The 27,468-nt window shown below is 44.0% G+C and overlaps 1 protein-coding gene across 2 annotated transcripts in view; it reads left to right on the plus strand.

The window, feature by feature from the left end:
• MAP3K10 (mitogen-activated protein kinase kinase kinase 10) overlaps window positions 1-27,468 on the plus strand; it is an 87,345-nt gene that overhangs the window by 17,233 nt on the left and 42,644 nt on the right. For both annotated transcript variants that reach the window (XM_089659111.1, XM_089659112.1), the window contains exon 4: window positions 25,068-25,248. In XM_089659111.1, coding sequence (XP_089515237.1) covers window positions 25,068-25,248 — 181 coding nt within the window. The remainder of the gene's footprint in view (window positions 1-25,067; window positions 25,249-27,468) is intronic.

The raw sequence follows: 27,468 nt of genomic DNA on the forward strand, positions 1-27,468 counted from the left end.
GACGATCGCGGCGTCAGACCCCAGCCCTTCTCCAAAAACTCGTGACCGAAGGACTAGCCAATCTAAAACCGTGCTGTCAGGTTCGTAACAATGCCACGCCCAGCTGCACCCTGCACAGAGATTTTCCAGCTAATGGACCACAATCTATGTACCTGCAGCCTGAGAGCGATTGTTACTTGGTCAGGTTAATTACGCAATTAACCTTTCACACTGCCACCACCATCTTTTTGGACAGAGAAAGAGGAAACTCTGCAAAATTAGAAATAACACTATGATGTTTGATTTATCGTCTGTATACCACTGTCACCGCAGGCAGGGATGTATAGAGGTTTAAACACACACAGTAGTGCTCTTCAGAGGCAGGGATTCTTAGTTTGCATTAAAGAGTTCAACACTTTCAGAAAGTAAGATTTATTACTAAAAGGTCAAAAGGGTGCCATAAAAACATTTACAGAAAAAGATGTAGCCAATATATATATAAATATACAGAGAACAATAGCACAGCAAAGAGATAACAGAAGTTTAGAGAGATAAAGTACTTGCCAAAAGTCCTGGGTTAAGCAGCTTTCAAGTTTTCTGAGCAAAAGGGTCTTATCTCCCAAAGTTAGTTCCGATGTTAAAAGGGAGTTTCTTCAACTTCAACTCAACTCAGCTTAGCTTAGCTCCAAGCATAACAGCTTTTCTAGCAACTCAGCAGGGTGTCTCCTTGAAGCAGGGAACCAATCGCCTCATTTGGGGAGAGTGTTGGGGCGGAGACCCAAGGTAGAACCAAAATCCCTTGCAGTTTATATCATGGTCCATAACTTACCCTCGGGGCATGTAGCCGCCTAGCCACTAGTAGATTAATATGCAGAAGCTTCTGCTGAACGCTGAACGTCTAGATATGAAATATGACATACCTGCTGAGACGGTTAAGGAGATATCATTTTCTGCTCTCCTGTAGATGTCATCTAGGGGGTGTAATATATCAGGCAACTTGTATTAAAGTGACCGATCTGAATATATGTGTGGTCTCCTTGTAAGTCTTCCATATTTCAAGATATGAAATCATAGGGGAAAATGGATTTTGAATGTGATGTCTGTTTTATGGCTTATCTGGAATGTCTTTGAAGCCCAGCGAAGGACTGGTTTATGGTTTTACGATCCTTTTCCAAGCAAGAGTCTCACAGACATGGGGGGGGGGGGGGCAGGCTAATTGGGATTTATAACCATGATTCCCTCCCAATGTGTTTGCTGCCTGTGATCTCTGCATCATACAGACCACATGTCCCTCAACAGAGAGGGAGGGGGGATTTGGAGGAGAGAGAGAGGGTTACAAGATGGAGGGTCCTTAGCAAGATGGAGGACCGCGTCCATCTTTGTATGCACAATTGCTACAGTCACCATCAGGAAAGTCACCCTGAGGAATCCATCGCGGGAGTGTCTGCATGTAGACAGGAAATGGCTACAAACAGGATGTAGGAGATCCTCCACACAGGCTGCAATCAATGAAGAAAAAAAGTAAAAACGAATATCACTTATTTACCACACACAGCACTTTAGCAAAGAAAATAGATTTCCATCTACCACAGGCGGGTTCAAACCTGCACCACGCATGACCACTGGTGTCTGTTACAGCACATCGCCTTGTTTTTGTTTTTTTTTCTAACTTTATATGAAGTTCCACAAAATGACAAAGGTCACTGGCACTGCAGCGTGCTGTGATAAGATGATTTATACCAACGTATGGGGTGAACATGCCCTATTCCTTTTCTGCTTTGTCTATTCATTGTGCCTGTATTGGACTGAGAGAGCCACCCCACCGATACTGGCGGTCTGACCCTACGTCATTCCGCCCCCGTAATGGCGCTATGACGAGGTCTGGCTGCGGAAGAGTTTGGATTCCGAGATCCTAAATAACAGCTGAGCCTCTCACACCTATCACTCCCACATCTTCTCCTCACTGTGCTGCCATGGAAACAGTCAAACAGTAGAGGCCTACAACACTACACAAGGCCTAATACATAATACTTCCAAAATACCAGTCCATGTCATACAGGCCTCATACATAGTGCTTGTCTGGAGCTCCACTATAGGAAGAGCTGTAGTTTTAGAATGTATCAGTGTATTGACAATGGATACAGAGCATGGTATAACCTGCTTGTGATCACTACTTAGTGTAGGTGTTGTACTATAGGTGCTGGGTTACATATGAAGAGCAAATTGTGGTGAATTGCTTTTTAGAGGACATTTGAGAGAGGCCTTAGGTGGCCTCCTCACCGCCTGTTTCAGCCCCCCAAAACCTGCATACCTGCACTGCATGCATGGTTGTGGCACAGCCCTACTGAGGTGAATGGGCCATGTTATTGGCCATACTGCCTGGGAGGATAATGTTTACTGCACCATGATGCAATACCTTCTGCACTATTCCTTTGGCACTGTTCCTCCCACTGATACCAATGATGGGGCACTATTCCTCCCAATGACACCAGTGATAGGGCACTGTTCCTCCTACTGATACCAATGATGGGGCACTATTCCTCCCAATGACACCAATGATGGGGCACTATTCCTCCCAATGATGGGGCACTATTCCTCCCACTGACACCAATGATGGGGCACTATTCCTCCCACTGACACCAATGGTGGGACACTATTCCTCCCAATGACACCAATGATGGGGCACTATTCCTCCCACTGACACCAATGATGGGGCACTATTCCTCCCACTGACACCTATGATGGGGCACTATTCCTCCCACTGACACCAATGATGGGGCACTATTCCTCCCACTGATACCAATGACGGGGCACTATTCCTCCCAATGACACCAGTGATGGGGCACCGTTCCTCCCACTGATACCAATGATGGGGCACTATTCCTCCCAATGATGGGGCACTATTCCTCCCACTGACACCTATGATGGGGCACTATTCCTCCCACTGACACCAATGATGGGGCACTATTCCTCCCACTGACACCAATGATGGGGCACTATTCCTCCCACTGATACCAATGATGGGGCACTATTCCTCCCAATGACACCAGTGATGGGGCACTGTTCCTCCCACTGATACCAATGATGGGGCACTATTCCTCCCAATGATGGGGCACTATTCCTCCCACTGACACCAATGATGGGACACTATTCCTCCCACTGACACCAATGATGGGGCACTATTCCTCCCACTGATACCAATGATGGGGCACTATTCCTCCCAATGACACCAATGATGGGGCACTATTCCTCCCACTGACACCAATGATGGGACACTATTCCTCCCAATGACACCAATGATGGGGCACTATTCCTCCCACTGACACCAATGATGGGGCACTATTCCTCCCACTGACACCTATGATGGGGCACTATTCCTCCCACTGACACCTATGATGGGGCACTATTCCTCCCACTGACACCAATGATGGGGCACTATTCCTCCCGCTGACACCAATGATGAGGCACTATTCCTCCCACTGACACCAATGATGGGGCACTATTCCTCCCGCTGACACCAATGATGAGGCACTATTCCTCCCACTGACACCAATGATGGGGCACTATTCCACCCACTGACATCAATGATGGGGCACTATTCCTCCCACTGACACCAATGATGGGGCACTATTCCTCCCACTGACACCAATGATGGGGCACTGTTCCTTCTACTGACACCAATGATGGGGCACTGTTCCTTCCACTGACACCAATGATGGGGCACTGTTCCTCCCACTGACACCAATGATGGGGCACTGTTCCTCCCACTGACACCAATGATGGGGCACTGTTCCTCCCACTGACACCAATGATGGGGCTCTGTTCCTCCCTCTGACACCAATGATGGTGCACTATTCCTCCCAATGATACCAGTGATAGGGCACTGTTCCTCCCAGTGACACCAGTGATGGAACACTATTCCCTCCAGTGGCACCACTGATGGAGCACTATTCCTCCCAGTGATAGGGCACTGTTCCTCCAAATGACACCAATGCTGGGTACTGTTCCTCCCAATGACACCAATGATAGGGCACTGTTCCACCCACTGACACCAATGATAGGGCATTACTGCTCTCACTGACACCAATGATGGGACACTGTTCCTCCCACACACTATTCCTCCCACTGACACCACTGATGGGGCACTGTTCCTCCCACTGACACCACTGATGGGACACTGTTCCTTCCACTGACACCAATGATGGGGCACTGTTCCTTCCACTGACACCAATGATGGGGCACTGTTCCTTCCACTGACACCAATGATGGGGCACTGTTCCTCCCACTGACACCAATGATGGGGCTCTGTTCCTCCCACTGACACCAATGATGGTGCACTATTCCTCCCAATGATACCAGTGATAGGGCACTGTTCCTCCCAGTGACACCAGTGATGGAACACTATTCCCTCCAGTGGCACCACTGATGGAGCACTATTCCTCCCAGTGATAGGGCACTGTTCCTCCAAATGACACCAATGCTGGGTACTGTTCCACCCACTGACACCAATGATAGGGCATTACTGCTCTCACTGACACCAATGATGGGACACTGTTCCTCCCACGCACTATTCCTCCCACTGACACCACTGATGGGGCACTGTTCCTCCCACTGACACCACTGATGGGACACTGTTCCTCCCACTGACACCACTGATGGGGCACTGTTCCTCCCACTGACACCAATGATGGGGCACTCTTCCTCCTACTGGCATCAATGATGTAATTTTTCTACTCCCACTGACCACCAAGCCTATGGCACTGTTTGCTCCCATTGATGCCAGCGAATTTTGTACTCCCACTGGCCAAAGTCCGGCCCCCTTAAAGTTTGAGGTGCAGTAAACTCGCCCTTTGTTTCAAAACTTTGGAGACCCCTGCTCTATAGTGTGTACTTGTCTCAATCCAGAGCACTAAGTGTCTTTTCTGTCTGACGCCTCATTCCTTTTCTATCTGTATGAATCACTTCTGACATGTTTTCCTGACACCAAGAGAAAAATAGTGACAGGGGAGAGACCTCCAGCACACAGCCTGTGATTGACAGCCTCTGCCTCTTTCCTGTGTGCTGTTTGAAGGGGGAGTGTGTCTCTTCCCTCCAATCAGCTCTCAGTGCTCTTCTCACTGAGCTTCTCACTGAGCTCTGCAGTGTGTAATTTCAGCTTCCCAACCCCTTTTTTCCTGTGCTCTCAGACAAGCTATATTCCAACAGGAGAGTGGCAGCGCAGCCATTGACTTACAAAATAAAGTGTCACATTTTTAGACACAGTATTTTGATTCAAACACACATTTTTTGTTTTTTATTGAGTTCTGTGGCACAGTTAAAAAAAAAAAAAAAAAGATTTTTTTTAAGCTATATAAGTTTAGTATTTCAAATGGCTGTAGAGGAGAGAAGACTTCAGATAAACAGGTACAACTTATGTAGGAGGATTTGTTTCACCTCCATGTATCACTTCAGGCCAGTCACTTCACAGCATATATTTAAGGGCTTACAGCCACTTAAAGGGAAAGCGGTTGGGGACAGGGCTGGAAGAAACGCAGCTCAACCACCTGTTTTTACTGTAATTTCCCCCCCCCACTTCAAGTATAGATGACCCCTAAGGTTCATATGTGCATCTATACTCCCGCCCCTCTGAAAAGCGATCCCTCAGAATGCTGACTCATCTGCCTTGTGGCGGACGTTTTCTTTGTTTTTGGTTTTTTTATGTAAGATGTTTAATTTTGTATGTACAATTTTTCTAAAAAAAACAAAAGAATTTTACAAAAAACAAAGCTGACCCACCACGCTGCAACTGCCTGCGGCGTGGGATGCGGTTGCGTGATGGTTGTGGCTTTGCCCTGTTCGCTCGTATGGGTTGCGTTGTTGCGTCTGATGAATGCAACATTTATTTATTTCAGGTACTTATATAGCGCCGTCAATTTACACAGCTCTTTACATATATATTGTACATTCACATCAGTCCCTAACCCTCAAGGGGTGTACAATCTAAGGTCCCTAACATACACATACTAGGGCCAATTTAGACTGGATCCAATTCACCTACCAGCATGTCTTTGGAGTGTGGGAGGAAACCGGAGCACCCGGAGGAAACCCACGTAGGCACAGGGAGAAAAGCAAACACCAGGCAGGTGGTGCCGTGTCTGGGATTTGAACCAACATGCCGTTTAATATATGCCATGGGCACGATATAGCTATGGTTTTGAGTGGCTGTGTTGCTTTCTTTAGGAGAATGGTAAAGACATGTAAAACTGCGGCTCAACCACCTACTGTTATTGCCCCTCCCTGGCGGCCTATGTGAAGGAGCCCTGACCGTGTGTCTCTGATCCGTATGCGTTGTGTTCTTTTCCTATCTGCGTACTGTACGCTTGGTACGTTTATTTATTAGTACATCTGTGACATTCCTCATCAGCTGATAGGCTGCTTTCTCAGGAAGACTAACCGACTTTTCAAAATGGCCGCCCACACTGTGCAGGAATGACAGATGGACCTGTTGGCTTGCTTGAAGCTATGTGTTCATCATACGGTGTCAGATATATTCACTGCAGTGCTTACTTCTATAGCTACTTTATTTAATGCCCAACCCCGGGCGACTTCCCTTTGGTGGGTAATGTGGGCTTAGGAGCGGTTTATATTTGCTTTGTATTTATTTCATGTTTCTTTTTTGTTTTCCAACAGCCTGAAAAGTTTGCTTTCAGTTTTGCTCCCTCTACAACTCCTGCCACCCTGCCCACATCAGTGGTGCATGTATGTTGGACCGCAGTGGTAGTGTCATGTCTCCGCCCCCATCTATGTGTAGCCATTCACAAAACACAGCCTGTGATGACTCTGTGGCCATCTGCTTTGTGATTGGTCAATGGGGATGGGGGTAGGAACATGACGCCTGTGCTGCTGGCTTCCAGTACTTGCAGACTAGTGTCGGTGGGGGATGGGAAGTACAGCAGCAGGAACTGTACTATGTGGAGGAACTGAAAGCAATCTTTTTTTAAGCTGTAGTTAGAAAACGATAATTAAAGTGGACCTTAAACTATTCTGAAATGTGTTCTCCTTCATCACTATTGGAAAGCTCCTATTAGATCTCTGGTGCCCAGGGAGTTGGGTTTCCAATCCCCATCAGTTATGTTGTATGAGTCCTGTATTGTTTTCTGGATACTATCTTAAGATTTTTTTTTTATCTTTTTATGGTCAATTTGACCATATGCACTGACTAGCGTATCTTGTTTTTTGTTGTTTTCTGTAATGTGCAAAAACACTTTTAAAAAACTAAAAATAAAGAATTTTTAAAAAAAATTATTTTGTTCTGACCCTTCCCTTTAACACAATTGCTGAAAACAATTTTATTCTTAAATCCTTTTTTTTTTTTTTTTTTCTTGTTGTCGCCTCCGAAATCCTTGCCTAGGTGGGAATGATGTATGTATGTCGCATGCGCAGATTAACGCAGTTCTCTGCAAGTCTAAGGAACCTAAAGTTTTGAAATGATGGGAGTGCACATCTGCTTGTATAGTCCTTCAAAATATGTTTATGTATTTTGTAAGAGCCAACACGTTTTGGGGGCTCAGCACTCCCCCTTCGTCAGGGCTAAAAACCAGATAATGTAGGCATCTGGATTGGAAAAGCTTTTCTGATCCAGGTGCCTACATTACCTGTGTTTTAGCCCTGATGAAGGGGAATTGCTGAGCCCCCGAAACATGTTGGCTGTTACAAAATTAAAATCATTTAAGCTGGTGTGGCGCTCCCATCATTTCAAAATTTTAGTAAACTTCTCTGGGGGTCCAGCAACATCCTACAGTTGCTGGTGAGGAGCCTCTAGGATTGTAAGCCATCCATTGCATTATAACGTATCTCCATAGGGTTCATCTCTCCAAACCAGAAAGAGTCTATGGAACCTAGCAGAGACTCCCAGTGGCTGCACAGATGCGGCCATGCCAATCCCATTTGTGTGCCTGCTCAGACCGCTGCAGTTCTCTGCCAGTCTGAGACCTGTAGAAGCCTGTGGTGGTCTGCACATGTGCGAGAGTGAGCAGTATGTCGGTACAACTCTCTGCTGGGTTCCATAGACTGGTAGAGAATTTGGAGGGCACAGCGGCATCTCAAGATGGTAACACAAGAGAAGAGCAGTGCAGGAAGGACTTGAAGACATTTCTGGACTCCATTGACTGGTGAGTATTCTGCTTTTAATTTCATACAGTAGGGACTTGAATTTTCAGTAGACAGGGAAAGTTATTCTTTAAATACTCCTATAAACCACTCCAAAACCCTCCATATCTATAAAAAATGATGGAGCCCATCAAAAAAGGTGGAGTCCGATGTTGGGCTTTAAAGGCTAAGACTACCTTTCCAATTGGAAAGCTTCTGTCAAATGGGAATAAGACTTAGATGAAGACCTAGACCTCAATGAATGGAATAAGCTGGCTCTTAACGCGTCCAAGTCCTACATAAATACTTCCATTATTGAAGGTGATTATAACGTGGTACATGGTATCCACAAGAATAGCCCCTTATGTCCAGGATGCCTCCCCCATTTGCTTTATGGGGGAAAGAGGGGTCTTATTGTCAAATTTGGTGTGTGACAGCAGTTGATGTAGTATTATTCCTGTAATTTCCTATCTTTGCAAATCCTTCCAGTTTACAAAAATACTTCCATTATTGAAGGTGATTAGAACATGGTACATGGTATCCACAAGAAGAGCCCCTTATGTCAAGGATGCCTCCCCCATTTGTTTTATGGGGGAAAGAGGGGCTTATTGTCAAATTTGGTGTGTGACAGCAGTTGATGTAGTATTATTCCTGTAATTTGCTAACCAAGCAGATCCTTCCAGTTTACATAAATACTTCCATTATTGAAGTTGATTAGAACGTGGTACATGGTATCCACAAGAAGAGCCCCTTATGTCCAGGATGCCTCCCCCATTTGCTTTAGTGGGGCAAGAGGGGTCTGATGGTCAAAGTTGGTGTGTGACAGAAGTTGATGTAGCATTATTCCTCTAATTTCCTACCCTAGCAGATCTTTCCAGTTTAATTTTTATATGGAAATGTTTAAAGTGACATCCATTAAAAAGAAAATGACTACAAATGTAAGGAGCGTTCTCACTGACCATGACACTAATGTACCGCGAGCTGTAGATATAGTAATTATTAGCAGGAGTTCCCTGAGACCGGAAAGGTATTTCAAGTGTTCCTCAGTGTTTAAAAGGTTGAGAAAAGTTGCTGTAGATTCAGCTGGTGACCATTTTCAGTTGTACTTGGCCTGTCCCTGTGTAATAATTACATTCCTGCGTCCCGTTTCCAGTAAACATTTGGACTGCGTTGATTTAGTGTTTATTATGGCAGAAGGCCCTGTGCCAGCTCTCAGGTGTGACCTTTATGATATTGATCTACTTTCGGTTCACCGTACACATGTGTCACATGCACTAGTGTGAGCAGGAATTGTTCCGCCATGGGCCCCGGTACACTATGAAAGTTATTTGCAATTATTGATGCAAAACACGGTAACCTAATATAGTGCTACCCTCTTGAGAGCCACTGAGTTTTGGGTCCCCCATACTCTGCACAACCAGGCAACACACATTTTCCAGTCTTGCATCCAAAGTCAGTGATCAGTTCATGAGCTTGGTTTTGTTTGTTTTATTAAGGGTTAAACAACTTTGATGGGGTCTAGAGATATATGGGATGCCCAATGAAACTGAAACAACTTGGAGGACAAAACTTCCTATGTACAAAAAAAGCAAACATAGATTGTGGCCTTTCTACTCCCTCTAGAGTGGATTTTGTCTATAGGTGGATCAGCTCATAGTCCTTACTAGGAATACTCAGTCCCCTTTAGATGAACCTCTTCAAACTCCAGATGAAAATCTCCTCATCCACCTGGCTATCATGAAAAGTTTCCCATAGCAAGGGATTATGAGACGCATAAGTACACTTTCCCAGGGAGATCTAGCTCCGTATGGCACCTTACTGCCCTCTTCCTTGTAGTCCCGGGGGGTGTAGAAGTACTCACGCCCTGTTCCTGTAGTTGTAAGGGTGAAACTGCTTTCAGGCCCTACACTGGGCTGGCTTCTTCCCCTGCTGACAGGCTGTCCTCCCCGGTAGACTGTAGAACAGTGGAGGTCCCTCTTTTAGGCTCCCAGCCTTTAGGTAGACTCCCCTTCTCCAAGGCCCCCTCTCAGGCTCCACACCAGCAGCACCTTCCTCATTCCATCTTCCACCCAACTCCCTTGCTGGCCATGCTCTGTCATATTTATGGGTTGATCTCCCACACTGCCAGGCCTCCTGCCTGGGATTGGTCAGACTTCCATAAATATGTAGATCAGCCCCTCCTCACCTGTGCCTACTGGCTTTTAGAAACTTCTCCAAGCCTCTAGAACAGGGGGAGGTACGAGAGGACTGACCTGTAGAAACCTCCAGCCCTGACCTAAAGTAACCTTACTGACTCACACCCAGGCTTGCAAAAACTACACTAGAGGGCACTACACTAAAGTAACCAATTACAATTTATTTTACTAGAACCAGGTATGTACTAGCTGTGTTCTGGCAGATCATTAGGGGTACACTACCATGCAATTTGTTGTTTCATTGAAAAAAGTCTAACATCAAAGCATTGTACTGTAACATTACTTCTTTTCCCATCAGAAGCATGCACTTCTGAGTTTTGAGTCACCAACACACCATGGATCTTCAAGATAATGTCCAAACATTTATAAAACGTACTGGTGATCACACCATATGCCTGACAAAGGGGTCCTGCGTGGACCTAAAACATTGCCCCTTTACTGTTATGGTATGATTACTTTAACTAGTTCCAGTCTGGGCCAATTCTGACATTTCTTTCACTCATGGAGAAATTAGCATTATATATATATTTTTTTTTAAGCAGAGACCCTAGAGAATAAAATGGTTGTTGCAATTTTTTATGTCGCAAGATATTTGCACAGCGTTTTGTCAAACGTAAAGTTTCAGGAAAAAAATACACTTTAATGAGTTTCAGTGAGCACAAACACATTTTAATACCCAATGTTTAAGTAAATAGATACCTAACATGTCACACTTTGAAATTGCATATGCCTGTGGAACGGCGCCAAACTGTGGTACCTAAAAATCTTCATAGGTGATGTTTTAAAAAGCCTTTACAGGTTTAGGGCTCGTGTACACTGCAGCAGATAAACTCACATTTAGGAGCTGTTCAGCAGTTTTTTCAGCAGCCCCTGAACTCACCCTAATGTTTTCCTATGTGTCCATGTACACATCTTCGTTTACAGGCATTTGAGTTTACAGTCATTTTTTGGAACGCAGAAAACTTGCGTTCAGCAGTCGATTTTATCAGAGTTTCAAATGCAAAACGCTTGTAAATGCGGAAAATCGAGTTTATAAGCGTTTGCGTCTGAAACTTTTTTAAACTCTTTCTGTTCCCGATGCTGTCCAGAGCCTTTTTTCATCATGAAAAATGCATGCAAAGTGTTTTCAAGGTACTCAGATGGACAAAACACTGAACACAGGATGTTCCTACCAAGCTTGTCACACATTGTAATGACCAATTCACACCTCAGACCCCTCCCACCCTTGGAAACAAAAGATATGTTAATGACCATTCACACCTCAAATTCCTCCTGAAGACCCCCTTCCAGGTGGCCTTAATGACTCCCTCCACCAGTCACCTTTCCCACCCTTGGAAACAAAAGAAATGTTAATGAGCAACTCACACCTAGCTAATGACAACACATACTGCTGTCTCTGCTTCTACTCTCTGTATTTCTCTGAAACAGTCTGAAATAGTTCATAATTTACCACTTTTCAGTGCATTCTGGGCATTTGGGAGGTTCTCCTGTGCTTATCTTTAAAAAACGCTTCTGAATGCAAACACACATAAACGCGTTATGCAAACGCGGCTAAACAGATGTTTTTTAACCTACGTTTTCCAGCAGTCAATTTCCATTGTTCAGAAGTGTCCCACGTACACGGGGCCTTAGAGTTACTTTTGTTTTGATTTTAATGTAATGAATTAGGCCTTTTACATACGGCTGATTTGGCCCATCTGCATTCAGTGCCAGTTCATATCAGAACGCGGTGCTGGAAACCTGAATTCCACGCATGTTGTCCCATACCATGTTCAAAATGCACTCTATTTGCGATCTGCAGCGGGTGTCATAAAAAATGTAATGACACTTCAAACGCAGGTCCCAAACACAGTACGTTTGTCCGCACTGGATTACATGGTACAAAAGTACCATGGGATCCGGTTGTAATGAGTTTCCAAATATAGTGCATACACTACTTTTGGTGTGATGCAGTACAGTGCGATTTCAGCCCATTCCACTGCACAGAACTGCATGTGAATTGCACAGGAACACACAGTACATTCTTGTGCAAATCCCTGTGAACCGGGTTTAAAGTGTTACTAAACCCACAACAGTAAAATCAGTCTGTATATGCAATAAAGTGGGGGTCAGCCAGGAGCGGACTGACAACTCATGGGACCCCCGGGCAATAGGGGATCATGGGGCCCCTGTGTCCTTGCCCAAACTCAAAAAAGCCTATGAAAAAGGTACCAGGGGCATCTCATGGGGCCCCCTACTGACCCCGGGCCCTCGGGCAGTGCCCGAGTTTCCAAATGGTCAGTCCACCCCTAGGGTCAGCAACCAGTAGATCACAGCCAGGTGATTGGTAGATCGCAGAATGGGCTTGCTGACCCGCCATCCCGGAACATCAAATAGAGTGCAGACGGGCTACTTGTAAAGTTGGACCTGTAGTAGGGAGTGAGAGCCGCATAAGCCGATGCACTCCACCTCTTATCCCGACTAGCAGTCTCCAGGGAGGTGCCAGCAGCATAAAAAAAGAGATCTTCAAGTCAGTGTGAAGCAATTCACTGGGCATAGTAAAGGGCTGCTTTCACACTGATGCGCTGTGGTTTACCCCTCCCAACTTTATGTGTGAACGAGCCCTAAGGGTGCCGCTACCAAATGCAACGAAGGGCTCATTCACATGTGCACACTGCTGCTCCACTGAAAAGTGATCCAAGTGTGTTTGACAGGTGGTGCGGAGGTGATATTTTATTTAAACCCATGATTGCTGTGCAGTGCACACAATTGCGACACGGTAGTTCAGCAATTGGAGGTTTAAATTGGGTGTGAGGAGGCAACACTGTGTCTTTCGACTTCTCCACCTTTTTAAGGATGCCTACCCCTGCAGTAAGGCATGCTTGTTATATTCACTGTGGAACCTAAGGAGTTAATCCTCCGTATTGTGTAAAAAGGCTGTTTAATCGGGTCTTCTCTGATCCTCCCCTTCTTCCACAGTCCCAAATTCATCTACTAACAGTACAGAGATCTAGGAACCACTCTGCACATGCTCATTTTAGTGTGTATGGCTGGAGAGTTTTTTTGTTTTTTTTTCTTTGGGAGAGTGCATGTGATCAGCCCAGGGCCAAGCAGCACTGTCCAGAGGGTCAGGGATTTTGCAGCCTTATAGGACAGTCAGAGGAGAACGAAACCTCCTCCTACAAGCTTTACCAGTTCTCAGCTGGACACTGATAGGAGTCAAAAGACTGCTATATACTGTTGATGAGAAAAGGTATTTAGCAGTTTATATTTACTAAAATAGTTGCATTTCCATGTTCTGTGTACTGTGGGAGACCAGATATCATGAATGCAGGGTCCGGGGAGACCAGATATAGTGAATGCAGGGTCCGGGGAGACCAGATATAGTGAATGCAGGGTCCGGGGAGACCAGACATAGTGAATGCAGGGTCCGGGGAGACCAGACATAGTGAATGCAGGGTCCGGAGAGACCAGATATAGTGAATGCAGGGTCCGGGGAGACCAGATATAGTGAATGGAGGGTCCTGGGAGACCGGATATAGTGAATGTAGCGTCCAGGGAGAGCGGATATTGGGAATGCAGGGTGTGGGGAGAGCGGATATAGGGAATGCAGGGTTCTGGGTTTAGTAACACTTTAATCCTCATGTTTTCAGTCTCCCAGGAGGCACAGGTACAACTTCCAGCAGTAATGTAGCAGGAATTCTGTACTCTGGTTATATGTCCATGAACGCACACAGCCTAAACACAAGTGCTGTATCCAGCCATCGTGTATTTCAGTGTCTAGATTTTGGTAGGTTGCTGGCAGCAGGGCTGGATGCTGCATCTGTGTGTCCTGGGTACTCAAAAACACCCAGATTCCATGCTGACGGGCCAAACCACCTATGTGCATGTTGCCTTAATATTGTCAATACCATAAAATATGTATAAGTGGAAGTGCAGTGCTAAATGTTAAATTCCGTCATAAAGTGTATGGTGAAACGTGAACACCTGATATTAATAAACCATGTGACAAAGTCTCAATGTATTGCACATATAACCCATCTAATATTTAAACAAAGTATAATATAAATAAAATGTCCATGGTACTACAAATCTCAGCAATACCAAAGTGATAAATGTAATAGTGCTCATCATCCAGTGAAGGAATCCGTGGTACTACAAGGTACAGCAATACCAGGTGAGATATTCAAAAGGTGCTCATAATCCAATGTGGGAATCCACCACCTCTTATGGATATGCACTCACCAGAACACACATGGCATAGTAGCATTTGTGCTGATCCCATAGAGGATCTCAGAGAGCCATATATACAGAGCGGACTTCTCCAGTAAATAGACTTTAGAAAACTGACAGGGGACTCCTCCTTGGCTCTAGTGATGGAACATAGATGAGTGCTTATCCATAAGAGGTAGTGGATTCCCACATTGGATTATGTACACCTTTTTTGAATATCTCACCTGATGAAATATATGATTGTATGATATTATGATTGTATCTATCACATGGGTATTGGTGAGATTTGTAGTACCATGGACATTTTATGAATGTATCACATGGGTATTGCTGAGATTTGTAGTACCATGGACATTTTATGAATGTATCACATGGGTATTGCTGAGATTTGTAGTACCACGGACAATTTATATATATTATACTTTGTTTAAATATTTGATTGGTTATATGTACAATACATTGAGACTTTGTCACATGGTTTAATACTATAAGGTGTTCACATTTTTCACCATTAGGGCTCCATGTACACTGCAGCTGATAAACTGACATTTAGGAGCTGTTCAGCATTTTTTTCAGCAGCCTCTGAACTCTCCCTAATGTTTTCCTATGTGTCCATGTACACATCGTCGTTTACAGGCATTTGAGTTTACAGTCGTTTTTTTGAATGCAGAAAACTTGCGTTCAGCAGTTGATTTTATCAGTGTTTCAAACGCAAAATGCTTGTAAATGCGTCAAATCGCATTTATAAGCATTTGCGTTTGAAATTTTTTTTTTTTAACTCTTACAGTTCCCAATGCTGTCCAGAGCCTTTTTTCATCATGAAAAATGCATGCAAAGCATTTTCAAGGTACTCAGATGGACAAAACACTGACCACAGGATGTTCCTACCAAGCTTGTCACACATTGTAATGACCAATTCACACCTCAGACCTCTCCCACCCTTTGAAACAAAAGATATGTTAATGACCATTCACACCTCAAATTCCTCATGAAGACCCCCTGCCAGGTGACCTTAATGCCTCCCTCCACCAGACACCTTTCCCACCCTTGGAAGCAAAAGAAATGTTAATGAGCAACTCACACCTAAGCTAATCTCAACACATACTGCTGTCTCTGCTTCTGCTCTCTGTATTTCTCTGAAACAGTCTAAAATAGTTAACATTTTCCCACTTTTCAGTGCATTCTGGGCATTTGGGAAGGTCTCCTGTGCTTATCTTTTAAAAAACGCTTTTAAACGCGCATAAACACGTTATGCAAACGCGGCTAAACAGACGTTTTTTAACCTACGTTTTCCAGCTGTCAGTTTCCATCGTTCAGAAGTATCCTGTGTACATGGAGCCTAACACTTTATGATGGAATTTAACATTTAGTGCTGCACTTCCACTTCTGCTAGTTCTTGTGGGTTTTATTACCTTTTCCCTATTTTTGTGCTAACAGCTCCAAATACTTAGCGCTCGCCACATATCTTGCATTCCACCATAAAATATGTCTTTGTATGTCGAAAATTTAAAAATGTGTATTGCCTAAAGAATCCTTCACATGTTCATACTGGCGTACACCAGTGTCAGAGCTGTGTTTTGCCTGCGTGGGATGCACAGGTGTTTCATGCATCTGTGTGTAGGCAGTCCTATTCACGTCAGTTGGGATGTAGCAGCTGCATGGACACCATTGGTGCTTCCAATTCCCAGCCTAACATCTGTGTGGGTGCGTGTCCCCAAATGTACACGATCTGCGTTCAGGGACCCGCAGCCACACGGATGTCAAATTAGGAGCAGGGGCTCTGCTTATGCAAACGCACAGAACACCTGTGCATCCCATGCAAGCAAAACACGGCCTGCACACAAGCATAGATTTAAGCCTAGTACACAGGATCAGAAAATTGAACAAAAAAATACCGCTTTCGAAGCGATCGTACGCTAATACGATCGTTAGCACACAATTTTCGTCCGAAATTATTCGAAGAGACAAGCGCGAAAAGTTTTCTCATACAATACCAGATCGTATGATTTTCGTTTTAATCAGCACAGTTTTTGTTCAAAAATACAATACGAATACATGACATCACTTTCAGATTTTTATTCTGTCCTATGAGAATTTTCGTAACTTTAGTGTCCTTTTCATAATTGATATGAGACTAGCATGCAAAAAAACATGGATGATCATTCGTCTGATCCTGTGCGGAGGCTTAAGGCTCTGCTCACACTTATGCAGTTTGCCTTTTGTCCACTTTGCAGTGCTTTTCACAGTTACTTTTGCATTTTTATACACGTGTTTTTACCACATTTTTGCGTTTTTGTTCAGCTCTTTTTTGTTATAAGTGGAATTTTTTTTGTTGCTGGCCAGAATAAAAAATGCAAAATGCTGCAAAAACGCACTACCGTGTATTTCAGTAGATTCTCCGTTGAACTCTATTGTAGCAAAAACGCTGCTTTTTGCTTTTAAAAAAGTCCTTGACCCTTTCCAAAAATGCAGAAGCTCAAAAAAGCATAGATGTGAACGTGTTCCATAGCAAACCATGTTAAATGGACTGTAGTGCGTTTCTGCAAAAAGCACTAAAAAAACACATTGGTGTGAATGGAGCCTTAAGCACGCCTGTGTGAAGAACACTTAATTTTTACTGAAATAAAGTCCCGGTGTACATGTAGATCAGTGGTCTCCAAACTGTGGCCCTAGGGCAGGATGTGGCCCTTTGCTTGCTTTTATCTGGCCCTTGGGGTGCTGTTCCTTCCACTGTTACAAGACACTGTTCTACCAACTGACACCAACAAAGGGGCACCATTTCTCTCAATGACAGCAGTAATGGGGATCTCTTCCTCCCAATGATCGGACACTTTTCCTCCTTTTAATACCAAATGTGGAAATGTTTAGTCCCACTGATGCCAGGAAAATTTCCACTCCTGCTGGCCACAGTTCGGCCCCCCTGAAGTTCGAAGGACAATAAACTGGCCCTTTGTTTAAAAAGTTTGGAGACCCCTGATCAGGGGAGGACTGACAACTCAAGGGGCCCCCGGGCAATAGGGGATCATGGGGCCCCTATGTCCTTGCCCAAACTCAAAAAAGCCTATGAAAAAGCTACCAGGGGCATCTCATGGGGCCCCCTACTGACCCCGGGCCCTCGGACAGGGCCCGAGTTTCCAAATGGTCAGTCCGCCCCTGCCCCTGATGTAGATCATTATGAAGATACCTTTTCAATAATTTTTAGAGGTAGATGAATTATCATGAGTCAAAGGCTGTTACATCCCTTGACTCCCATGGGACTTTTATGCAGCCACAACATCAATGTGTAACAAGTCATTTTATTTATTTTTTATTGATTTTCGTTATCATTTTATCCAAATATTTTTGTAACAATAAAAATGTCTTTTTTATATATTGATGTTGTTGTGGCTGCATTAGGACTCATGTACACTGCAGCTGATAAACTGACATTCAGGAGCTTTTCTGCGTTTTTTTTCAGCAGCCCCTGAACTCGCCCTAATGTTTTCCTATGTGTCCATGTACACATCGTCGTTTACAGTCGTTTTTTTAACGCATCAAACTTGCGTTCAGGATTAGATTTTATCATCGTTTCAAAGGCCAAACGCTTGTAAATGTGTGTAAATGCGGCTAACCGCGTTTATAGGCGTTTGCGTTTAGAAGCGTTTTTTAACTGTTTCATATCCAGCTGCTGTCCAGAGCCTTTTTTCATCATCAGAAATGCATGCAAAGTGGTTTCCATGTATTCAAATGGACCTGTTACACCAGCGCAGTCAGTTCCAGGTTTTGCGTGAAGGAAAAAAACGTGCTGCATAATGCTCCATGGGATCCATAGCGAATACAACCAGAAAAGACAGCTCATTTGCTCTCTCTGCTTCTGCTCTCTCTATTTCTCTCAAAATGTCTGAAATAGTTCATTTTTTACTGTTTCTCAGTGCATTCTGGGCATTTAAGTAGGTCTTCTGAGGTTATCTTTTAAAAATTCTTCTAAATGCAAACGCACATAAACCCGCATTAACGCGGTATGCAAATGCGGCTAAACTAACATTTTTTTTAACCTACGTTTTCCAGCAGTCCGTTTTCATCGTTCAGAAGAGTTTTCCAAATGCCCCGTGTACATGAGCCCTAACAAAGTAATTTTTATTTTTTTAATTGATTTTCGTTATCATTTTATCCAAAAATTTTGTATCAATAAAAATGTCTTTTTTATATATTGATGTTATTAAAGTTTCATGGGAGACATCTCTCTTTGTATACTACATCACAGAGGGAATGGCTCCTTAATTTTCTATACCAAACTAGATTTCTAATATATAGTCTGATCTTTTCAAATGATTTTAATTAGTGCATTGGTGCCTAATCGATCTTCCAGTCTTTTTTTTTTTTTTGCAGAAAAAAAAAAAATACGATTGCGACTATATAATTATTGCGCTTATAGAAAATTGTTCCACGTATGGCCGCCATAAGGGTTTATGTCTGAATTTTAACCACTTGCCGCCCTGCCACTGTATATATACATGTGCAGGGCGGCACTGGGGCGCAAAACCACGTTTTAAAACGGGTTCCGCGCTCCCGACGTTTTCGCCGGCAGGGAGCGCGCGCATGCGCTCCCGCCAACCCGCGGGTGACACCATTTGATCCCGGAGGGATCAATCATTCGATTTCAGCCAGTGATGTCTGGCTGAAATCAGATGATCGGTCCCTGTCCTATCCTGTCCTGTGTTGACATTTACACAGGTCAGGATATGATGTCATTCTTCTCTTCCTGGACACATTCCGTTCCAGACAGAGAAGAAGACATACAAAAAGTGAGTAAAACAGCACATACCCACAGTTAGAACACACCTAGGACACATTTAACCCCCTGATCGCCCCCCCCCCCCCAGTTAACCCCTTCACTGCCCTGTCACCAGTGTCACTGATCAGTGAATCGATTTTTACTGATCACTGTATCAGTGTCGCTGGCGACTTCCGATAGTGTTAGCGCCCCTCCCAGATAGCGCCAGTTTGCCTGCTAATGCACAGGATTTTTTTTACCAAAAACATGTAGCAGAATACATTTTGGCTTAAATTTATGACTAACTTTGAGTTTATGATATATTTTTTATAGCTGATAGTAGAAAATATTGTTTTTTTTTCAAAATGTTCATGTTTTTTTTTGTTTATAGCGCAAAAAATAAAAAGCACACAGATGATAAAATACCATCAAAAGAAAGCTCTATTTGTGTGAAAAAAAGGACGTAAATTTTGTTTGGGTACAGCATTGCATGACCGCGCAATTATCATTTGAATTAGTGCAGCGCCAAACAGCAAAAAAAGGCCTGGTCATTAAGGGGGGTAAATCCTCAGGAGCTCAAGTGGTTAATAGATATGTTCAGAAGTTCGTCTTTCACATTTGACGTCTATGGCCGGTCCCAGTCAGGACGCAATAGTCTCACGTCAAGGTGTAGTGGCGTGCGGGGGAGGTGTGTCCTCCGGCCTGTTCTAGTATCAGTACAAGCTGACCTTTCACACACTCCTCTCTACTGAAACCTGTTTGACTTTCTCCTTTGTAGTCTGTCCCGGCATTAACCCCTTCCCTGCCGCAGCGTTCCTTCTTTTATTGGCACTCTGCATGGCGGCTTTCTTCATCCTGCCGGAGTGTGCAAACAAATTGGAGGCTGGTTGTTTGATCAGTGCCCGGGAGAAGTGGAAGCCGGTACAGAAACAGAATCGCTGATTTTTAACAGGCTGCCGACAAGGGTTAATGGCCTTCCTGTCATTTGTGTGGATCCATCCAGTATTTTGCATGAATGTTCCACACAGCTGAGTGTGTCGGTGTAGCCTGAACAACCTGAATATCTGGATGGGAATTGCTTGGCTAAAATTGGAAGAGTTTGTTTTCAACTGTCAGAAAAGGCCAGAGAAAAGCCAACTAAAACAAAACTTGGCCTAATTAGTAAACAAAGATTTGCAGGGTGTAATTCCACCTAGCAACCAATCCGATTTCGGCTTGCATCATGAAATAGCAAAACATGGGGGTTGGCAGACACTGTTTTAAAGTCCAATCATTATTATTATTATACAGGATTTATATAGCGCCAACAGTTTGCTCAGCGCTTTACAATATAAAGGGAGACAATACAGCAACAATACAGATCAATACAAGAGGGTTAGGAGGGCCTGATCCTAGGAGCTTACAATCTAACAGGGAGGGGCTGGTGGTACAAAAGGTAATAACTGTGGGGGGATGGACTGATAGGAGGAATAGAAGATTCCGTTATTCACTGAAGGCAGGATAGGTTTCCCTGAAGAGATAGGTGTTCAGAGATCGCCTAAAAGTGGGCAGAGTAGGCGATAGTCTGATAGATTGGGGTAGAGCGTTCCAGAGGATGGGGGAAGCTCTGGAGAAGTCCTGGAGACAAACATGGGAGGAGACAAGGGAGCTAGAGAGCAGGAGGTCGTGGGAGGAGCGGAGAGGACAGTTTGGGTGCTATTTGGAGACAAGATTGGTGATGCCATTTAGGGCAGAGTTACAAATGGCTTTATAGGTTATTGTTAATGTGTTGAATTTTATTCATTGGGCAATGGGAAGCCAGTGGAGGGATTGGCAGAGAGGGATGGCAGATATGGAATGGGAAGCCAGTGGCGGGATTGACAGAGAAGGATGGCAGATATGGAATGAAGTCAATCTCCCCGACGTGTCGTACCTTCAAGTTAGTAAGGTGGATGAGTCTGGCAGCAGCATTCATGATAGACTGAAGAGGGGATAGCCTGCAATGAGGTCGGCCAATGAGGACGCAAAACCACGTTTTAAAACGGGTTCCGCACTCCCGACGTTTTCGCCGGCAGGGGGCGCGCGCGCGCGCACTCCCGCCAACCCACGGGTGACACCATTTGATCCCGGAGGGATCAATCATTCGATTTCAGCCAGTGATGTCTGGCTGAAATCAGATGATCGGTCCCTGTCCTATCCTGTCCTGTGTTGACATTTACACAGGACAGGATATGATGTCATTCTTCTCTGCCTGGACACATTCCATTCCAGACAGAGAAGAAGACATACAAAAAGTGAGTAAAACAGCACATACCCACAGTTAGAACACACCTAGGACACATTTAACCCCCTGATCGCCCCCCCCCCAGTTAACCCCTTCACTGCCCTGTCACCAGTGTCACTGATCAGTGAATCGATTTTTACTGATCACTGTATCAGTGTCGCTGGCGACTTCCGATAGTGTCAGCGCCCCTCCAAGATAGCGCCAGTTTGCGCGCCAGTACACCAGTAATCCCGTTTAACCCCTTGATCGCCCCTCCCCAGTTAACCCCTTCACTGCCCTGTCACCAGTGTCACTGATCAGTGAATCGATTTTTACTGATCACTGTATCAGTGTCGCTGGCGACTTCCGATAGTGTTAGCTCCCCTCCCAGATAGCGCCAGTTTGCCTGCTAATGCACGGGATTTTTTTTACCAAAAACATGTAGCAGAATACATTTTGGCTTAAATTTATGACTAACTTTGAGTTTATGATATATTTTTTATAGCTGATAGTAGAAAATATTGGTTTTTTTTTCAAAATGTTCATGTGTTTTTTTGTTTATAGCGCAAAAAATAAAAAGCACACAGATGATAAAATACCATCAAAAGAAAGCTCTATTTGTGTGAAAAAAAGGACGTAAATTTTGTTTGGGTGCAGCATTGCATGACCGCGCAATTATCATTTGAATTAGTGCAGCGCCAAACAGCAAAAAAAGGCCTGGTCATTAAGGGGGGTAAATCCTCAGGAGCTCAAGTGGTTAATAGATATGTTCAGAAGTTCGTCTTTCACATTTGACGTCTATGGCCGGTCCCAGTCAGGACGCAATAGTCTCACGTCAAGGTGTAGTGATTGACAGAGAAGGATGGCAGATATGGAATGAAGTCAATCTCCCCGACGCGTCGTACCTTCAAGTTAGTAAGGTGGATGAGTCTGGCAGCAGCATTCATGATAGACTGAAGAGGGGATAGCCTGCGATGAGGTCGGCCAATGAGGAGGGAGTTACAATAGTCAAGGCCAGAGATACCAAGGGAGTGATCGAGTTGCTTAGTGGTTTCAGAGGTTAAGAACGATCGTATCTTGGAGATGTTGTGGAGGTGAAGTCTACAAGATTTGGACAGTGATTGGTTTTGGGGCTGAAAGGACAGATGGGAGTCTAGGATTACACCTAGTACCCTGGCATGAGGGGAGGAACTGATCATCTTAATTGGCTGTTGCAGTGATCACATGATTAGGAGCTGGGCCCACCGGCTCCTGATCATTGGCAGAGTTTTTGACAGCTTGGCCATGCTCTTAGCACAGAAAACTCTACCACCCATGGGTACATTTGTGCAGTGTGTTTAAAGCCATCATTTTTTCATTTATTTCAGGTACTTATACAGTGCCGTCAATTTAGGCAGCGCTTTACTTATATATTGAATATTCACATCAGTCCTTAACCCTTGAGGGGCGTACAATCTTGTGTAATGGCTTTAACTTTTACAGTATGTGTTATGTGGGTGCCATAATGTTGAATTCAATCTAACTCCCCCCAACATGTAATATTTTACTGCTTACTAGACCTTACATGTGGTGGCTTCATTAGTTTTCTTCTTTAGTGAGTTAGCTGGAATTACTCTTTAAAGTTTACCCAACTTTGTTTTGAAACAAATAGGCAGCAGCACTCCAATGACCTCACTTGTAGTAAGTCTTTACTGAGCCAGTACAAGCACACTGAGAGTCCCCAGCTACAGACCACCCCTCTCTGTTCTGTTTTACCCTTACGGACTAAGTCATAGAGATGCCATCTCTTCTGCGTTTCACTTGGACTTACTTGTAGAAATGTTATCTCTGTCACCTGTCACCCTTATGGACTTAGTTGTAAAGATGCCACCTCTGCTGTATGTCACCCTTATGGACATAGTCATAGAGATGCCATCTCTTCTGCATTTCACCCCTATGGACCTACTTGTAAAGATACTACCTCTGCTGCATTTCACTCTTATGGACTTACTCCTAGAGATGCCATCTCTGCCACCTGTCACCTTTATGGACCTACTCATAGAGATGCCATCTCTGCCACCTATCACCCTTATGGACTTAGTCATAGAGATGCCATCTCTTCTGCGTTTCACCCTTATGGACCTACTTTTAAAGATACTACCACTGCTGCATTTCACTCTTATGGACTTACTCATAGAGATGCCATCTCTGCCACCTGTCACCCTTATGGACTTAGTACAGAGATGCCATCACTGACACCTTTCACTCTTATGGACATAGTAGCAGAAATGCCATCATTGCCGCCTGTTACCATTATGGACTTGTAGAGATGTCACCTCTGCCATGTGTTACCCTTATGGACTTAGTTGTAGAGGTGTCATCACTAGGACTAAGTCCATAAAAGTGAAATATGCTACAGGGGAGGTCTGGAGGTGGAAACTATCAGTGTGCTTGCTGCCTGTTTGTTTCCATAGGAAAAATGGAGCACCAACGGGCTCTGTTTGGCTGGCACCTGATGAGCAGAGACCAAGGAGAATTTACAGGGCTTGGAACAAAGCCATATCTTTGTTTACCCAGCTTTTCCTGTTTGAATATTGTCTGTAACACAACTCTTATTTTATTTATTATTGTTGACATGTGATGCGATACAAAAAAAAAAAATGTACCTTAGATCCGGGTTCTGGGTCTTTCACCTAGGTGGAGGTCACATCGCTCTGCATTCTCAAGGCATTTCAAGGAATTTTAAGGATCTTAAATTTAGTGAGAATGCACTCCTGGATAGTGCTAGAGTCCATTCTTTATGAGACTTGAGATACTCAGTTTTCCAGGATCCCATAGGAAGTCTGAGTGACCTCACTTTTGCTTGGGTAAAGCAACTGGAAGCCAGGATCTAAAGCAGCCTTGCACTTTTTAACATGGAGGAACTCTACATTTTTCTGGTCTTGGGGAAACCCTGCTAAAAATTACTGCAAATAATAGTACATTAGCATGATGGTTAGTGGGAAGAATGTCTCTTACATTGGTGGTCATTAGGAAGAATTCTCCTTATACTGGTCTTTAGTGGGAAGAATGCCCCTTACATTATTGGACAGTGGGAAGAATGCCCCTTATATTGGTTTTCAGTGGGAAGAATGTCCCTTACATTGGTCAGTGGGAAAAATGTTTCTTATATTGGTCTGCATTGGGAAGAATGTCCCTTACATTGGTGGTCGATGCGAAGAATGTTCCTTATATTGGTCTTCAGTGGGAAGAATATCCCTTACATTGGTTGTCAGTGGGAGGAATTCTCCTTATAATGGTCTTTAGTGGAAAGAATGCCCCTTACATTATTGAACAGTGGGAAGAATGCTCCTTATATTGGTAGCCAGTGGGTAAGCTGCTCCTTTCATTGGTGATCATTGGGAAGAATGCCCCTCTAGAGATAGCTAAAAAGATGATTGGTGTTTAGTATTTACTCATCCCAGAGTCAGAAAATGCTCAAGGAACCCTGGTTGAGAAAGGTGGATGTAGGATAAGTATTTTTTAATGAGTGCCCTTTTTTTGTTTCATTTCTCTCCTCACATGTTTTTTCCTTTTGCAGTCCTAATACTTGAGAAGATCGAGAACAATGACTTATTTAATAAAACCTTGAAGATCACGGACTTTGGTCTAGCCAGGGAATGGCAGAAGACCACAAAGATGAGTGCTGCGGGTACCTACGCTTGGATGGCCCCAGAAGTGATTCGTCTGTCTCTCTTTTCCAAGAGTAGCGATGTCTGGAGGTAATGGGGCTTTTCATTGATACCAATATATTTTGAACTTTCTAAAACTTTACCATAAAGTCAACATCATTGACTGTATGTATTGTCTTGCCAATTCTCATGCGCTTCTCAATATTTGAAGGTTCAGAGACATCAGCAACGATGGAGCAACCAGGAAGTATCGTAACCGGAAGTCAACAGCCAGATGTCCCGCCTGCTTCCTGATGAAGTCAGAGTGGCGAAAACACGTTAGAGGCGGGACATTACTGACTTTCAGTTACAACACTTCCTGGTTGCTGAACACACGCTGGCTCCAGAAATTGAAGGAGCGGCTCCACCAGTATTATACATACAATATACCACTATACACGGTTTATATATATTTTTCAATTATTTTCATTGCACATGGTCCTGGTCAAGACCTGAAGTAAGATGGTGTTGCAGCAACTGCCAGTAGGTTGAAAAGTATCAGCAAGGACATGATTATACACTAGATTGCCAAACGTTTTGGGAAACACCTCCAAATCATTGGATTCCGGTATTCCAATCCCCTTCATGGCCACAGGTGTATAAAATCAAGCACCTAGGCATGCAGACTGCTTCTACAAACATTTGTGAAAGAATGGGTCGCTCTCAGGAGCTCAGTGAATTCAAGCATGGTACCATGATAGGTTGTCACCTGTTGCAATAAGTCCATCCTTGAAATTTCCTTGCTACGAAATATTCTGTGGTCTACTGTAAGTGCCCGGTCATACCGGTGTGATTTCAGGTGCAATTTGGGAATTGATATCGCATCTGCATTCAAATCTAACGAATGTGAATGTCAGTGTCTTAACATTTGTGATTTGCTGTAGTGCGATTTCTAAAGTAGTTCTTGCATTATTTTTTCTGCAGTTTTGTTGCGATTTCACATAGATAGAATATATATAATAGAAATCGCACTGCAAATTGCAAGAAATCATTGAAAAGCTTCACAAGTAGCAACAAAGTCTTCAGAAATCGCATATGAAATTGCACGCAAATCGCTCGATTTCAAATCACAGCAGTGTGACTGGTGACTTAGTGGTGTTATATCAAAGTGGAAGCAACTGGGAACAACAGCAACTCAGCCAGAAAGTGGTAGGCCACGTAAAATGACAGAGCGGGGTCAGCGCGTTGAAACGCACAGTGCGCAGAAGTTGCCAACTGCCGACAGAGTCAGTAGCTGGGATGCTATTAAATTTCATGTGCATGTAAAGGCAGGCGTCCCAATATTTTTGGCAATATAGTGTATATCGCCAGAACTTCGTGGATCTTTAATCATTAGTACAAACATTTATGAAATACAGTTATACATTGTATTAGAATTATTATTCCTGCACTTACTGAGATGAGGTTGCTTTAAAGGGGAAATGAACTTTGGAAGCTGTGCCCCTCAAAAAAGCAGGTACAGGACAAATGACTAGTCACCAGTATTGCCTGCGGTCTCCTTGCAGCTGATGTTTCCCCATTACTGACTAACCATGCCTTGTTCTGCACTGTGACTCTGTTTTGAGGCAACCATCTTGGTAGAGGCAGGGCTTTGCTTCCTCATGTCAGAGTCTCCAGGAAGGAGAACTGTGAGTGGCATAGTAGTGACATCTCCAAATTTCACTCCAGATCTGCTGAGACTAGTAGTCAGAGGCAGTGTTGCCTCAGGTCTCACACTGCTGATATACAGCTACGAGGCTGAAGGCACAGGAGTGCCTAGACACACTCACGTACCAGGAAGTGCATAAGTGCAAGTTTTCTTCAGGAGATATTCCAGACAAAAGGAACATCATTCAGGGTAGAACTTAGGCCAAATTACCATTCCTAGTTATGCCCTGCCAGCCTTTCTCAACCTTTTAAAAACAGAGAAACCCCTAAAATAACTTTCCGGTCTCAGGGAACCCCTGCCAAAAATTACTGTTTCTGCAACTCATGATACATTAGTGTGATGGACAGTGGGAAGAATGCTCCTTACACTTGTGGTCACTGGAAAGAATTACCCCCCCTTCCCATATGGATAGTTAAAAGGATCAGTGGTGTCAATGGGAACTTATCTGAGAAGCAGAAAATATTAATTGCTCAAGGAACCCCTAGTAACCTCTGGAGGAACCCTTGGATTCCATGGAACCCTGGTTGAGAAACCCTGCTATCACAGACAATCACAAACACAGGAAGTAAGATGAAATCTCCTCAACAGGGTCATCAATAAAACCTTGGAAGAAGTATTTATTC

The sequence above is a fragment of the Staurois parvus genome, unplaced genomic scaffold, assembly GCF_062004578.1.
Source record: "Staurois parvus isolate SC_StPar_1 unplaced genomic scaffold, SC_StPar_1.0 ptg001133l, whole genome shotgun sequence".
Classification (NCBI taxonomy): Eukaryota; Metazoa; Chordata; class Amphibia; order Anura; family Ranidae; genus Staurois; species Staurois parvus.